This window comes from Schistocerca americana, chromosome 1, assembly GCF_021461395.2.
Source record: "Schistocerca americana isolate TAMUIC-IGC-003095 chromosome 1, iqSchAmer2.1, whole genome shotgun sequence".
In the NCBI taxonomy this organism is placed as follows: domain Eukaryota; kingdom Metazoa; phylum Arthropoda; class Insecta; order Orthoptera; family Acrididae; genus Schistocerca; species Schistocerca americana.
Genome location: NC_060119.1, coordinates 646,227,878 through 646,245,381, shown reverse-complemented (window position 1 = coordinate 646,245,381; position 17,504 = coordinate 646,227,878). Strand labels below are relative to the sequence as shown.

General features: G+C 44.9%; 1 protein-coding gene across 1 annotated transcript in view; it reads left to right on the top strand.

The window, feature by feature from the left end:
• The window catches only part of LOC124585344 (calpain-9-like), a 117,043-nt gene that overhangs the window by 13,279 nt on the left and 86,260 nt on the right, over nucleotides 1–17,504 (top strand). Inside the window, exon 2 of the mRNA XM_047131389.1 lies at nucleotides 2,877–2,981. Coding sequence (XP_046987345.1) covers nucleotides 2,877–2,981 — 105 coding nt within the window. The remainder of the gene's footprint in view (nucleotides 1–2,876; nucleotides 2,982–17,504) is intronic.

The window sequence follows — 17,504 nt, the reverse complement described above, 5'->3', positions numbered from 1 at the left end:
GTGATTTAGCGTTGCTGATAGGTGACTCGTAATTTTCTTTGTTCATGAAGACAGAATTATAACTGAGATTTCCCCGTTCCACTCTAAGATGTTCGTAGAACTTCACTGTTTCAGCCATAGCTGCAATGATGTGAACCGTAACTGCACTACTGTCATCCATAACTGCACTGCTGTATAATGTAACAATAACGAGCTGACGACAATTACATTCATGCTGGTGCCTGGTAGCATTGTTTGACGCATCATTAATAACCCGGGAAAAACGATGGTACACCTTCACTTGTGGATAATATACTGTACAAATGGCTCTGAGCACTATGGGACTTAACATCTGAGGTCAGCAGTCCCCTAGAACTTAGAACTACTTAAACCTAAGGACATCACACACACCCATGCCCGAGGCAGGATTCGAATCTGCGACCGTAGCGGTCGCGCGGTAATATACTGCGCACTTTCCCTAGCAGAGTACAGTGATGGTTCACCTTCACTAGTGGATGTAGTTATTTCAGTTTATGGTAAGCTGTCACTGATCATTTTAGTGATGGTGTACACCCACTAGCGAAGGTTTATTTTCTCTAATCTTCCACTTCCACAATAACATCTATATGGGTGGTGTACTGTCCATGTTTGGGTGGTGTACTGTCCACGTACTGTACCGAAACGAGTAACACTTTGGGGAAACAGAAGTACACATCCTGAATCGTTGTAAATCACTACGTATTCAACTTGCTAAACGGCACCCAAATAACACTGTAAAGCGCGAGAACTAAGCACCGAAAAAGGGAGTGCGGGTTTGTAATAAGCGAATGGAGCTTGGATCCTCCCACACATAAATCCATTTGCCAGTGGGACAGAACTCTTCGAGAAACGGGAACTTTGATTTACAATGCTGGAAAACATCCTAAAATGCATGTGAGTGAAGAGACCGCGGAATGTGCGTGCAAAGAATTAGCTAGAAACCCACGTAGATCTATTTGAGAAGATAGTAATGAAATAGCCGTACCTCGTTCGACGGTGCGTCACATTATGCACAAACGTCTCCGGTTGCATTCTTACAGACACCAAATTGGGATCACATTATGCCTGAGGATTACCGCAGACGATGTGAGTTTTGTGTTGAAATGTTGCAAAGCATAGACGAAAAGCAGTGCTGTTCAGTGATGAATCTACCTTCCAAGTCTGTGGCAAAGTAACCCGACGTAATTGTCGAATATGGGCAAGTGAGACTCCAGGAGACATGACTGAGTACGAAAGGTAAAAGTAGTTGTGGTTCGTTTTTTTTAAATGGGATCTGTAGTGAGAGGGCGCACTTATCTCGACATATTGGCGAACTACGTAATTCCACAGATGTCCCCGACTTCATTTTACTACATGATGGTGTCCTACCACACATACATGGGGATGTTATCACATTTCTCCGTGAGACGTTTCCTGAGCGTTTTACCGGTTCAGAAATGGCTCTATGCACTATGGGACTTAACATCTGAGGCCATCAGTCCCCTAGACTTAGAACTACTTAAACCCAACTAACCTAAGGACATCACACACATCCATGCCCGAGGCAGGATTCGAACCTGCGACCGTAGCAGCAGCGTGTTTCCGGACTGAAGCGCCTAGAACCGCTCGGTCACAACGGCCGGCCATTGTACCGGATGGACTGGTCCAGTTCACTGGGCCCCTTGGTCTCCCTTATTCCGCTGGATTTCAGTACATGGGGTTTTTACCAAGGACAATGTTTACAGAACAATTAACCACAAAATAAACAATAGTGAAACAGCAAATGAGAAATCGTGTCCGCAAAAATGTACTAAGCCATTTGTCACAGACATTGGCTACACGTTTCGAGATAATCACAAACGCTAATCTCCGTTTATATAGCTAGTTTTATTCCTGATTTTACGAATATGTTAAAATATGTTAATTTCACAATTTTCCAGACGGTAAATAGTAAACCATTGTTTATTGCACAGGAGATGGTGAATCATCTATGGGCAAAAGGAATAGTTGTTTCTTATACAAGGTGGTATTTTCATACAATTTTTTTCACACAAACATGAACTCAAAACAGCTACAGTATCCAAAAGACGGTTGAGTCTTACATATTCTAAGTAGGTTTTCTGGAGTTATACGGCGTCTTTTTACGAAAGAGACACGTCAGAGACACTTTCTCATGTAAACCCCCTTTATGTTCTTCCTTGAGTGCGTTATGTACCATTTAATACTTAAAATTGCTGTTAACACTTTGTACAGGGTGATTCAAGTGCCCCTACTGCTGGGATTTACGCAACCCGCAACGCCATCAAATACTGTGTGCAAGATTTTCAAATTCTCTTGCTCATTACTGGCAAACTATTAGTCCTACGGAAAAAAATGAACAGGACCTCTCAGTAAGAAATTTAATGTAGTTAAATTTTGTATCAGGACACGATTTCTCTAGAGGCTGTAGTTTTCGAATTATTCAAGAAAAATAGACAAAAATCGTACAAAAGTGATCTTCAGACGGGTTTTCTTGAATAACTCGAGAACCATAAAATTTAACTACATTAAATTTCCTACAAAAAGGTCATGTTCACTTTTTTTGTAGGAATAATAGTTTTCATGTAGCGAGTGAGATAAAATGAAACCTTGTGTATGGTACTTGAAGGCATTGTGGGTGCATGAAACCCAGCATTAGAGGCAACTGAATCACGCGGTGTACACAAGCAATATTCCAATGTGGGTTTTTAAACGATTTATAAGGAAATTCTTTCAAATTTGTAAGTTGTATAAGGATGCAGCATAAACGACCGTGCAGGGGACAGAAGTTGCGTGCTGGTGGCCCCAGCTGTTGCGGGTGACGGTCTTATGGCAGCTAAATGCGGCGTTGCGTGTTGCAGGGCGATGAAGACGCAGCCCTTCACGAGCGGTCCGCAGCAGAGGACTGCGATGGAGTCACTGATGGCCTTGACACCTTCTCGGACATGGGCAGCACTGCCCTGCTGGTGAGTTGCTCATGTACTCTAAGCTACCTGTTTCCCATAAAGCCTCATCATATGTATAAGATCACAGGTTTACGAAAGAGAATAATCCTTTCTGTCTTTTTGATAAATTTTCGTCTTACACGACCTACCTTTCAAATTCCAGGTCCATTTTCTAGTGTTACTGTTTCAGAGATGTTATATATATATATTATCTGGTGCTCTAAGACACAAAGAGTCTACCCTGATGATGTGATGTCTCTGGAAAGACGTCTTAAAACCGTCACAAGCTGTTGTAAATGTTTGTTGACAGTTACGTGAATATGGTTTCAACGATTTTATGGGTTCAGACATTTATCGAGAATTACTTTGCGCTTTTAACGCTCATGAATTGTTCACTTAATGTCAACGAATTGAACTGTATTGCAGAACCGTGAGGGCTGATACAGTGAACTCCTGTATCTTGCCTGCACATTTGATGCCAACGTACAGTCCTTCCAAATTGTCCTGATAAAAATTGTCAGGCTGGTGGCGATATCGAAACTAGTAGAAAATAATAAGTTTCTGGAAATTTTAAGATATTTATGAATCACTAATGAGCTGTGGAGCATTGCCCACAGAAATATGTATTATATGATTTAGTTTGAAGTTTAAATACATATTTTCTCACTATGTCACTTTAAAAATAGGGTACTATTTGCTACACAGCCAATAAGATGATCGTCGCCCTCGCACATGTTGCCTGTCATATGTAACAAATATATACTGGATGGATGACCACGACAGTCTATCTTTCATAGCCACCCCCCATGCCTGGCCTTCTAGTCACCAAGTTATCGCCCTTCAGGGCACTTTGCCTTAGTTTTTATTTCTATGTCTCAATGAAGTCATGTTTTGCGATAGATGTCCCGGAAATGAGAGAATCAGGAGCAAGCAATAACATTTTCTCACAGTGCATAAGGACAGTTAGCTGAAGCAGTTTCACTGTGTACAGTGCTGCGCTGTAGTATCGAGTACAGCCCGTTGTGGAAATTCGTGTCGAGGGCCTCGGCTCTGGTGGTAGTCGATACAGGGAATGAGGACGGAAGGGGGAGACCGATACGCCGCCGTGGCCTGCCTTTCTTTCACTTCCGCCGTCCTTGAGATTTCGGTGCCACGGTGATTAGCTAGGCGGTCTGCCGACGCGTTTTATACTCTCGCGTGAAACATGAACCTTCGGTCCTGACCATGCTCAAAGCATTTATTCCTTCTGCTTCTGTGCCGAGTCTTGCGTTCCGCTGTAGACAGATACCATCTACATGATTCCATCTTCAGTCCCTAGCAGTGGCTGTTGCTTTGTAAGAGCACAAGAGCGAATGAACACCCTAACTTTTGGCATCTTGCAGATTTATTGCTTATTTTTCTTTGAATGTTGTTCAACGCAATGTAGATGCGGTAAACTGAAATACATGGCACTAAATGTACAGCGATATACTACGTTGCTTCTTCTCTGGACTCCCTGAAATTTGACATCAGGGTCGTGAGCACGCCTTGGCTTGGGCACGTTTTAAGGAATTTCTGAGCATGCGCAACCGGCGTGACGTAATAGCCTTACGGACCAAATACATACGGAATTGATCAACAATGTGCACTGTTGACGGTGTGCGCAGCTAGCCCTTACACTGACCTACAAGTTTATGTCATGCCACCAGATGGTAGCACACCGCAGCAAACGTTTGTCCGCCTGGCTTAAATCCTGATAGACGGTAGCGCTCTCCTCAGATATGCCAGTTCACTCGCTATACACTGAAATTAGTGTTTGTTATATTGCTACTGGAACTTTTTCCCAAGTAAGATATAGTTCTCTACTTCTGGGTTCTCAATATGAGAAAATTCAGTCCAAATTTGTATTTCCATTTAGAATAAGGGAAGAATTTGCAACATCATAGCAACTTCTACTTTCGCTTCCTATGACTTTATACTCAGTATATGGTATACTGATAGGAAAACCTGTTTTGTGGGGACTCTGAATGAGATATAGTATATTAAGTTATGGATTTTATCATACTGTAATCAATTTGAGGTGCTGAGAACCATAAGGCACATCATCGTCGATTGTGAGACTGTAGCATGTGTTCATGCTACTGACGTCAGTTGATCATATGTGTCAGGTTTATCTGTGGTGTAGGAAAACATTGTATTAATGAACAGTCACGAAAAGCTGTCTCGCTGATTTGTCTGATATTCACTTAAATGTTGGATCAACGACGCTGTGCTTTTTGCCCTTACCGTTCTCAGCGCCTTATTTGTACTCCGGTCAAGCGAACATGTTGGTAGATATTAGTGCTAGGAAATAGAAATGGCGTGTGGCTAGGGCCACCCGTCGGCTAGACCGTTCGCCAGGACCAAGTCATTCGAGTTGACGCCACTTCGGCAATTTGCGTGTCGATGGGGATGAAATGATAATGATAAGGACAATACAACACCCAGTCCCTGAGCGGAGAAAATCTCCCACCCAGCCAGGAATCGAACCCGGGCCATTAGGTATGACATTCCGTCGCTCTGACCACTCAACTACCAAGGGCGGACAGTATTAGTGCTTGAATTTAATCATTTACACAAACGGCAGCTAGTGTTAGGAGTTGGTTGTTTACCGTACAGGAATTGGTATTCGTGTGTTGTGTCATCATGAACTCTGTTCAATCTGTTTTAATGGCAAACAGAAAAGAAAATTATCAGGAAAAGTTAGCTGCGAATGATCTAGGGCCTCCCAGGCCAGATCCACTGACTGCGTAAGTGACGAAATAAAAAAAAAAACCGTGACTACAAGCGAATATTTAACAAACACGTGTAGAATAAGTGTAAGTTGTTGCGTGGGTACAACGTAAAAATGTGTAATTTTCATCCTGTTAGGGAACTTATACATTTATCCGAAAAAATAAAAAAGCACGAAAATTCCTACTTAAATACTTACTTTCCGTGTCCGGAACTAGACTTCAGACTTCCAAAAATCAGCAGCCAATATGGCCTTGTCATTTGCATCCCATAAGCCATTCAGTGTGCAGGGCTGGTCTAAATATGGACAGATAAGCAGGTGTTGAGGATTCTGGACAGAACCACACAGACAGAGAGTGTTCTCATTCTCTTTTAGGAAACCCCATTGCTGCAGGTTTGTCTTCCACTTCGGCACTTCTACCCTCATACGGTTTAGCGTTCTCCAGACTGTGTATGGTAGGCCTCCACCAGGCGCCAGTTCTTCTTTTACATCTTTATGGGGGTTTCTCAGGTAGATTTCCCACCTTTTCAAACGATTCTCTGCAGCCGACCCTTCCAGGGCTCGGGTACGTGACAGGAAACTCTTTCTCGAACAAAGCCGTCGGTCAGCAGGCTGGTGTCCATATAAAGGGTGACGCATGTCCTTTTCTTTCTTGGTTTTTTCGGCTTCGGCAGCGATGTCACGTCGTATGTTGGGAGGTGCGATCCCCATGATTAAGTACATCTTGTACACTGGGGTTGGCCTCATGCATCCGGTAACAATCCGTGCCATTTCATTCACCGCGACATCAACTTTTCTCGCGTGTGTTGATGCAGACCATACTGGAGCGGCGTATCCCGCGGCTGACACACTGAGTGCAAGGGCTGAAGTTCTCAGGAGTTTTGGGTTTGCGCCCCAGGATCCGCTGGTTAGTTTCCTGATGATGTTGTTTCTAGTTGAGACTTTTTCCCTTGTGGCATTACAATGATGTTTATAGGTCAGTGTGCGATGCAACGTGACACCAAGATATTTGGGCGTTTTACAATCCTCGAGACGTTCACCTTTCCATATTACATTTCATTCACGATTTGCCTCCCTGTTCTTTAAATGGAATGCACAGACCTGCGTCTTGGAAGGGTTTGCCCCATAAATGCAAAACGGAGAGTAGCGAAAGCTTAAACATTGTTTCGTTCTTGCCCTACACTGTACTTCCTTATGCACAAAACAGCATAGTTCCACAGAAACAATTCTTTCTTTGTTGAGACAAGTTATGCGTATTGTTATTATTATTATTATTATTATTATTACAATTATTATTACTGTTATTATTATTGTTGGCAGTGGCTGTAATTGTGTAAATATGTTGATAACCGTAAGTGTTATACAGCACTTGCTATTCTCTTATTTATCTGAATCTAAAATTAGCGAACATCCATAATGTATACTCACGAACCGCCACTGGTCCCTAGGTATAGCTCGAACGAATAAAGAATGTGACTTGCAACAGACGCTACACTGTGCTACGAAGGAAAACACATGGAGATGATACACTGACGGAAAAAAATCACAACACCAAAAAGTAATTAGTGTAGAGAAATAAAATTTCAAGAACACATTTTTCTAGATAATATTACCAGATCACAGATTAATGAAAATGAGAGATAAACCATTGTAAATGAGAAATGCTGATACATTAATAACCGGCGTAACCGCCAGAATGTTGAATGCAAGCACGCAAACGTGCATGAACTGCGATGTACAGGTGCCGGATGACAGTTTGCGGGATGGCGTTCCGCGCCTATGGCACTTGGTCGGTCAATGCGGAGATGGTTAATGCTGGTTTGGATGACGTTGGAGTTGTTTTCCACTTGGAGACAGATCTGGTGATCGAGCAGGCCAAGGCAGCGTGTCGACACTCTACAGAGCATGTTGAGCTACATCAGTGATATGTGGGGGAGAGTTGAAAAACACGCCCTGGAATGCTGTTCTTGAATGCCACTACAACAGGTTGAATCACCAGATTTACGTACAATTTTGCACTCAGGGATAGCCACGAGAATGCTCCTGCTATCATACAAAATCGCATCTCAGACCATAACTCCAGGTGTAGGTCCGGTGTGTCAAGTACGTATTAGCTCTCGCTTGACACCACTGAAGCTACGAATCGCGATGGTTTGGGGTCAGTGGAGTACACGCTACAGGGCGTCTGGATCGAAGATGACCTTGAAGCAACCGATTTGTAACAATGCATTGTGCCACTGTGGTGGCAGCTGCTGCTCAAACTGCTGCTGCATTACTATGCGCCAGAACCATACGCCGAACACGATGATCTCTTCTCTCGGTAGAGCCACGTGGCCGTCCGGAGCCCGATCTTCCTGTGACCGCTGCCAGCAATCATGTACAGTGGCTACATTCCCGCCACGTCTTTCTGCAGTATCGCAGAAGAAACATAGAGCTTCTAGCTACGCTATTACACGATCTAGTTCAAACTCAGTGAGGTATTGATAATGGCGTCTTTGTAGTCTTAAATGCATTCTTGGCTAACATCAGTTTACAGCGTCCAAAGGTAACTGACGCTCACGACCGTCACAGCGAACGTTGCAGAGTGTATTCACAACAAACCTCGTTTACATCCTCAAAATGGCGGTACCAGCGCCACTCTAAGGCGACTGACGTGAAATCTGAATACACATCGTGTTTCTGATGTAGAAGAAGGCCTACCAACTTTCGTTTCCGTCGCACAGCTCCTTATTGGTATTGCGATTTTTTCCCGTCAGCGTAAAATATTCAAAAGAACAAAGTAACCATTTGTAGTTCGTATTATCCATAAACCACTCTCCAAAGAAATAATGGAAAATGATGACCACGTACACCTTGTGCGTACAGGACTTCTAGCAGTTCTTCAATGCACTGTTCTTCACACTCTTCGCCGCGACCTACACTCACAAATGCGTAATGTAACAATGAATGCAGCATATACACTACTGGACATTAAAATTTCTACACTAAGAAGAAATGCAGATGATAAACGGGTAGCCATTGGACAAATATATTATACTACAACTGACATGTGATTACATTTTCGCGCAATTTGGGTGCTTAGATCCTGAGAAATCAGTACCCAGAACAACCTCCTCTGGCCGTAATAACGGCCTTGATACGCCCGGGCATTGAGTCAAACAGAGCTTGGATGGCGTGTACAGGTACAGCTGCCCATGCAGCTACAACACGATACCACAGTTCATCAAGAGTAATGACTGGCGTATTGTGACGAGCCTGTTGCTCGGCAACCATTGATCAGACGTTTTCAGTTGGTGAGAGATCTGGAGAATGTGCTGGCCAGGGCAGCAGTCGAACATTTTCTGTACCCAGAAACTCCCGCACAGGACATGCAACATGCGGTCGTGCATTATCCTGCTGAAATGTAGGGTTTCGCAGGGATTCAATGAAGGGTAGAGTCACGGGTCGTAACACATCTGAAACGTAACGTCCACTGTTCAAAGTGCCGTCAATGCCAACAAGAGGTGACTGAGACGTGTAACTAGTGGCACCCCATACCATCACGCCGGGTGATACGTCAGTATGGCGATGACGAATACACGCTTCCAATTTGAGTTCACCGCGATGTCGCCAAACACGGATGCGACCATCATGATGCTGTAAACAGCACCTGGATTCATCCGCAAAAATGACGTTTTGCCATTCGTGCACCCAGGTTCGTCGTTGAGTACACCATCGCAGGCGCTCCTGTCTGTGTTGCAGCGTCAAGGGTGACCGCAGCCATGGTCTCCGAGCTGATAGTCCGTGCTGCTGCAAACGTCGTCGAACTGTTCGTGCAGATGGTTGTTGTCTTGCAAACGTCCCCATCTGTTGACTCAGGGATCGAGACGTGGCTGCACGATCCGTTACAGCCATGCGGATAAGATGCCTGTCATCTCGACTGCTAGTGATACGAGGCCGTTGGGATCCAGCACGGCGTTCCGTATTACCCTCCTGAACCCACCGATTCCATATTCCGCTAACAGTCATTGGATCTCGACCAACCCGAGCAGCAATGTCGCGATACAGTAAACCGCAATCGCGAAAGGCTACAATCCGACCTTTATCAAAGTCGGAAACGTGATGGTACGCATTTCTCCTCTTTACACGGGGCATCACAACGTTTCACCAGGCAACGTCGGTCAACTGCTGTTTGTGTATGAGAAATCGGGTGGAAACTTTCCTCATGTCAGCACGTTATAGGTGTCGCCATCGGCGCCAGCCTTGTGTGAATGCTCTGAAAAGCTAATCATTTGCAATGATTCTTTCACTCTAGAAATTCCGTACCCTTAACTTTTGCACGAAATGGTACTACCAACTGAGCTATCTGGACACGCTTTACGGATCGGATCGAAACTTCAGTTTCATAACATCTATAACTTACTACTATAAGAGTACAGCCTTTTCCTTTAGTACTCTTCGGTTCTCGAAACACTATGCATTCGAAATAGCTTGGGGAGGGAGGACGGTTCGGGAAAAATTTTTCCTCTGAGGGAGTCTCTGTGAAGGATGGGTAAGTCTGAGGGAAGCACTGGAAGACTGGCAACTCGGGCGGTATTTCAGTGGCTCATTTAGTGAGAGCATTGCCCGAAAAAGGCGAGTCCTAGGTTCACGCCCCCTCCCTGTCACGGCACATGTCAGCTATCAGGAAGCTTTGTTTCGAAGCTGTTGAATAGTAGTTAAAAAAAAAATAGATGACGCAGTGATTAAGGCACTGCATTGGCATTATGAGGGGGCGGTGACTGAGGGTGGAATTCAAATGACCGCTCAGAAAACCAGAATTCAATTACCCACGTTTTTTTCTAAACCCATTTCCTTCCTCGTCCTTGTCTTCTCCGAGCGTGAGTCTCCATCGTTGATATTACGTTAAACCCTAATAAACGTAAGGCTGTGCTTTCGGGTGTTCAGTTGAGGTTTTCGTTTCCATTTTATGCACAATATTTCGACGACCGACTCAGTTTTCTTCTTGAGGTGCTGCGAACTCTCCTGTTACCACATAACTGTCGTCTGTGGACGGTTGGTGTCGTGCTGTTATTTAGAGCCCAGTTCGATTCCCAGCGTCATCTACGCTCTTTTATTCATTGAGACACTCATTGACCGTTTTCAGCTCTGGTCTATGAGATGTCCTACGAGATCTTGATAAATTTAGTGCTCGAACCCAAGTCTTGTTTTAATTGAAACCACCGTCCCAATTTATTAAGACGTCGCCGGCCACCTCATCTACCACAGCTATCCTAGGAAGTTCTGGTCTTACGTTAAATCAGTAAGTGGCTCGAAACAGCATATCCAGACACTCCGGGATGATGATGTCATTGAAACAGAGGATGACACGCGTAAAGCTGAAATACTAAACACCTGTTTCCAAAGCTTTTTCACAGAGGAAGACCGCACTGCAGTTCCTTCTCTAAATCCTCGCACAAACGAAAAAATGGCTGACATCGAAATAAGTGTCCAAAGAATAGAAAAGCAACTGGAATCACTCAACAGAGGAAAGTCCACTGGACCTGACGGGATACCAATTCGATTCCACACAGAGTACGCGAAAGAACTTGTCCCCCTTCTAACACCCGTGTACCGCAAGTCTCTAGAGGAACGGAAGGTTCCAAATGATTGGAAAAGAGCACGGGTAGTCCCAGTCTTCAAGAAGGGTCGTCGAGCAGATGCGCGAAACTATAGACCTATATCTCTGACGTCCATCTGTTGTAGAATTTTAGAACATGTTTTTTGCTCGAGTATCATGTCGTTTTTGGAAACCCAGAATCTACTCTGAAGGAATCAACATGGATTCCGGAAACAGCGATCGTGTGAGACCCAACTCGCTTTATTTGTTCATGAGACCCAGAAAACATTAGATAAAGGCTCCCAGGTAGATGCTATTTTCCTTGACTTCCGGAAGGCGTTCGATACAGTTTCGCACTGTCGCCTGATAAAGTAAGAGCCTACGGAATATCAGACCAGCTATGTGACTGGATCGAAGAGTTTTTAGCAGACAGAACACAGCATGCGCGACTGCTACGGTCGCAGGTTCGAATCCTGCCTCGGGCATGGATGTGTGTGATGTCCTTAGGTTAGTTAGGTTTAAGTAGTTCTAAGTTATAGGGGACTGACGCCCATAGATGTTAAGTCCCATAGTGCTCAGAGCCATTTGAACCATTTTTTGAACACAGCATGTTGTTATCAATGGAGAGACGTCTACAGACGTTAAAGTAACCACTGGCGTGCCACAGGGGAGTGTTATGGGACCATTGCTTTTCACAATATATATAAATGACCTAGTAGATAGTGTCGGAAGTTCCATGCGGCTTTTCGCGGATGATGCTGTAGTATACAGAGAAGTTGCAGCATTAGAAAATTGTAGCGAAATGCAGGAAGATCTGCAGCGGATAGGCACTTGGTGCAGGGAGTGGCAACTGACCCTTAACATAGACAAATGTAATGTATTGCGAATACATAGAAAGAAGGATCCTTTATTGTATGATTATATGATAGCGGAACAAACACTGGTAGCAGTTACATCTGTAAAATATCTGGGAGTATGCGTGCGGAACGATTTGAGGTGGAATGATCATATAAAATTAATTGTTGGTAAGGCGGGTACCAGGTTGAGATTAATTGGGAGAGTCCTTAGAAAATGTAGTCCATCAACAAAGGAGGTGGCTTACAAAACACTCGTTCGACCTATACTTGAGTATTGCTCATCAGTGTGGGATCCGTACCAGATCGGGTTGACGGAGGAGATAGAGAAGATCCAAAGAAGAGCGGCACGTTTCGTCACAGGGTTATTTGGTAACCGTGATAGCGTTACGGAGATGTTTAGCAAACTCAAGTGGCAGACTCTGCAAGAGAGGCGCTCTGCATCGCGGTGTAGCTTGCTTGCCAGGTTTCGAGAGGGTGCGTTTCTGGATGAGGTATCGAATATATTGCTTCCCCCTACTTATACCTCCCGAGGAGATCACGAATGTGAAATGAGAGAGATTCGATCGCGCACGGAGGCTTTCAGACAGTCGTTCTTCCCGCGAACCATACGCGACTGGAACAGAAAAGGGAGGTAATGACAGTGGCACGTAAAGTGCCCTCCGCCACGCGCCGTTGGATGGCTTGCGGAGTATAAATGTAGATGTAGATGTATAAAACGCAGTGAGAATTTATGTCTCAGCGAATAAAAGTGTGGGCTCTGAAAAACAAAGAAGGATCAAAGCGTGCAGCGGGCACCAGGAGTGCGCGTGACAGCACAGCTCGCAGTATCGTTAGAAGACACCTGGATTGATCGTCAAAATATTCAGCATGAAATCGAATCAGCGATTCGTCTGAACATCCGAAAGCACACTATTAATGAAACACGCCTAGAGAACCTAAGAGCTCCTTGCAACATTCGTTAACGAATGCGTAATGATTCCTGATGTGCCCACCGCTGCATGCCACGTTTCAGTCGCTACTACGCACCCAGCTGTAAGCAGCGAGGAGGCAACATGTAAAGGTGGACGCGAATCAAACGTGACGAGCAGTAATGATCAACTAAGCGGACAGAAGAACAGCACAGCCTAGCTCTGTGTTCGTAGACGCGCGTTATCGGCGCTCGCCCTGTCGACGATGGAGTGTACCACATCTCACCGATTCATCCTGCTGTACAGTCACTTGGGAAAAAAAAACCATGCTGTCATTGGGTTGCATCTGGGTAACAAGGAAGGCAAATGTAGAGTGGAAATAAAATTATCTGTAAGATGCTTGCAAGCAATGGACGGATAGAAACATTTTACTACATGTCATTCGAAGACCATTGAACGATGTGGCACTAAACCTGAAGAATAATTTATTGCCGGTCTGTGTGGCCGAGCGGTTCTAGGCGCTACAGCCTGGCTGGAACCGCGCGACCGCTACGGTCGCAGGTTCGAATCCTGCCTCGGGCATGGATGTGTGTGATGTCCTTAGATTAGTTAGGTTTAAGTAGTTCTAAGTTCTAGGGGACTGATGACTTTAGAAGTTAAGTCCCATAGTGCTCAGAGCCATTTGAACCAATAATTTATTCACTACTCTGAAATAGTCACAGTAGAAGAGCACTAGTTCGTATCCTGTCTGTAGCGAATCAAAGTCAACTAGAGCCAAGATAGAACAATATAGCTTAACTAGCATGTCCAGGGACCCAAAGCCAAGTCGTTTTACGCAATAGTAAAATCCTCCAGTGTAATAATCCGGTACGCATGCAAGTCCACAGGCAACGGTAGGTTCCCCGATCAATTCATTCTGTCACTGGCTGCTTAATGGTCCGGAGTGAATTTGCAGGACCGAGACCACTACTGTCGGTTGAAGGCACTTGTGTTGCGAGCACCTCCTAGTGCAGGCCGTGGTCTTGTGAAAACCTCGTAGTACGGACCGCATTGTTTGTCAGCGATTGTGGTGTGTGCATGTCGATGTTATAGTCGGACCCTGAGGTGCGTTAGGGTGGGATGCAAAAACTATGATTATCTGCTTCTTTCAGTCGGCAATAAGTCACAAATAGAATGAAAGGTGGAAATAATAAAAATGTCTATTATGTAAACTGAAGGTGAAGGGGGCAGCGGCCGCCCGGGGTAGCCGCGTGGTATGAGAGTTGTCGCGGTCCGCCCGGCTACCCCGTCGGATGTTCGAATCCTCCCTCAGGCATGGATGTGTGTGTTGTCTTTAGCGTAAGTTAGTTTAAGTTAGATTTAGTAGTGCGTAAGCGTAGGGACCGATGGCCTCAGCAGTTTGGTCCCATAAGATCTTACCACAAATTTCCAAAGGGGGCAGAAAGGAAAGGGAAGGAACTACTGATGCCAGCTGTGTTGGGACTTTATACGGAAACAGCGGCGACGAGTGAAAATGTTTGCCGAACCCGGGATCTCCTGATTACTACGCAGCTGCGTTAAGCACTGTGTTTATTGTAATTGCGCGGGATATCTCAGCACGCCTCCCGACCGACCTACATTTCCACCTAGCACCAACTATCCGCAGTTTCCATCCATGTCCTCCACGCTTGCTATCTTGAGATTCCCACAGGAGGTCGGACGTAACTGTGCATCCGCACTGAAGGTGGTCAGTTCCTTGTCCATCGAGGTGAATCAATTATATAGATGTGTGGTCCGAAAGAACAGGCACCGCGCACTGATATAATAAAAAAGGCATTTTTTCGAAAGAGAGACTAGGAATAATTAAACTTCAGATACTTTTTACGAGTTTAACGTGTTTGTACCAAACAACTAACCAAAGTATGTTAAAATTTTCATCGAATTTCGTACAGTGCTCTGTAATAATTTTTGCTTGGTGATGCAATAGTTCCTGCATCTCTTTGTGAATGAAGCATTTCATTTGTTTGTTTTCAACTCGATATTTACAGTACACAATTTCAGTTAGAATACTCTACCACATGTAAAGCATTCAGTGAAATTCCAAATACGGCATGCACAAACGAACCATACCCTTTGACATACCAACAGTATGATACTGAAACTTCCTGGCTGATTAAAACTGTGTGCCGGACCGAGACTCGAACTCAGGAACTTTGTCTTTCGCGGCCAAGTGCTCTACCATCTACCATCTCACGCCCCGTCCTCCCAGTTTTACTTCTGCCAGTACCTCGTCTCCTACCTCCCAAACGTAAAGCTGTGAGGACGGGGCGTGAGTCGTGCTTGGGTAGCTCAGATGGTAGAGCACTTGCCCGCGAAAGTCAAAGGTCCCGAGTTCGAGTCTCGGTCCGGCACACAGTTTTAATCTGCCAGGAAGTTTCATATCAGCGCACACTCTGCTGCAGAGTGAAAATCTCATTCTGGAACATCCTCCAGGCTGTGGCTAAGCCATGTCACCGCGATATTCTTTCTTTCAGGAGTGCTAGTTCTGCAAGGTTCGCGGGAGAGCTTCTGTAAATTTTGGAAGGTGGGAGACGAGGTACTGGCAGAGGTAAAGCTGTGAGGACGGGCGAGAGTCGTGCTTGGGTAGCTCAGATGGTAGAGCACTTGCCCGTGAAAGGCAAAGGTCCCGAGTTCGAGTCTCGGTCCGGCACACAGTTTTAATCTGTCAGGAAGTTTCACATCAGTGCACACTCTGCTGCAGAGTGAAAATCTCATTGCAGTATGATACTGTTTCTCAGGTTGCATAGTCTATCACAGTGGGCACACCATCTGCGGCATCTTTAGCCTCGAGCATCTTCAATATAATTTTAAGGAACTGAAAACAGCTCCGAGGGTCGAGAACTTGACGAGTACAGCGTAACTGCTAGAGAACTATACGGTTCAGCCATTCAACCAGCTTTACTCATAGTTCTCGGACGCGTCCATAACGTGGAAGTTCATGTCGTCTGTCGCACCTCTGTGCAAAACAGTTTTGTGTAAACGAATGAAAGTTATAGCAGTTTCTGAAGTACGTTTTTCGGATAATATTCTTTTTGAAAAAAAAAATGCTTTCGTATTATGTATTTTCTTTGCTATGCAGATTTTCGATTCCAGTTTTAAGAAAAAAAAAGATCATTAAACAGGGTACTCTTTTCCTTGTTAGGGTCTCACATGGCCATTTAGTAAATAACTGAGTATTGTTTTATTGTTCGCCATGGTTGCTACAATGCTCCGAATTAAGTAATCCATCACAATTAACAAAAAAATTGCTGTGAAAAATGTAATCGCTAAAAACTTACATTAAACACATTTTTCAACACAACTTTCTTATTTGTAGAACAAGTGTGACCTCTGCCCGTGTTTCCATACTAAGAGGCAGCTGGAGACAAACAGAAACGAATATACATGCGATAAATTTCGCGAGAATGACGGGTAGTGTCGTTCTGGTCTCAAGTGCTGGCGACAAGAGTCGATCCGTTGTGTGAAACAGGAGATTCATTAAAATCTTCTCGGTTTACGAGCTGTCTCACTTCAAATAAAACATTCGACTTTTCATTTGCTGTCTCCGACATCGTTATCAGGAGTTAAAATCACCGACTACCAGGGCTGGCTGATTTTAACTCCTGATGACAATAGCGGAGACAGCTATCGAAAGCTCGAGCGGTTTATTCGAAGTGACGCGGCTTGTAAACCGAGAAGATTTTACTGAAGCATGCCACCGCAAAAGACTCTAAGGAAACAGCATGTACCCTGGATTTAGTCTACGAACACTCCGCCAGTTCTGCAATAGAACGAGGATATACTATGTGATCAGAAGTATCCAGACACCTGGCTGAAAATGACTTAAAAGTTCGTTGCGCACTCCATCGGTAATGGTGTTGACCCACCCTTAGCCCTGATGACAGCTTCCACTCTCGCAGGCATACGTTCAATCTGGTGCTGGAAGATTTCTTGGGCAATGGCAGCCCATTCTTCACGGAGTACTGTACTGAGGGGAGGTATCGATGTCGGTCGGTGAGACCTGGCACGAAGTCGGCGTTCCAAAATATCCTAAAGGTGTTGTATAGGATTCAGGTCAGGAATCTGTGCAGGCCAGTCCATTACAGAGACGTTATTGTCGTGCAACCACTCCGCCACAGGCCGTGCATTGTGAATAGGTGCTGGATCGTGTTGAAAGATGCAATCGCCATCCCCGTATTGCTCTTCAACAGTGGGAAGCAAGAAGGTACTTAAAACGTTAATGTAGGCCTGTGCTGTGATAGTGCCACGCAAAACAACAGGGGGTGCAAGCCTCCTCCACGAAAAAGAAGACCGCACCAAACACCACGGCCTCCGAATTTTACTGACGGCACTACACACGCTGGCAGATGACGTTCACCGGGTACTCGCCACACCCACACCCTGCCATCGGATTGCCACATTGTGTACCAT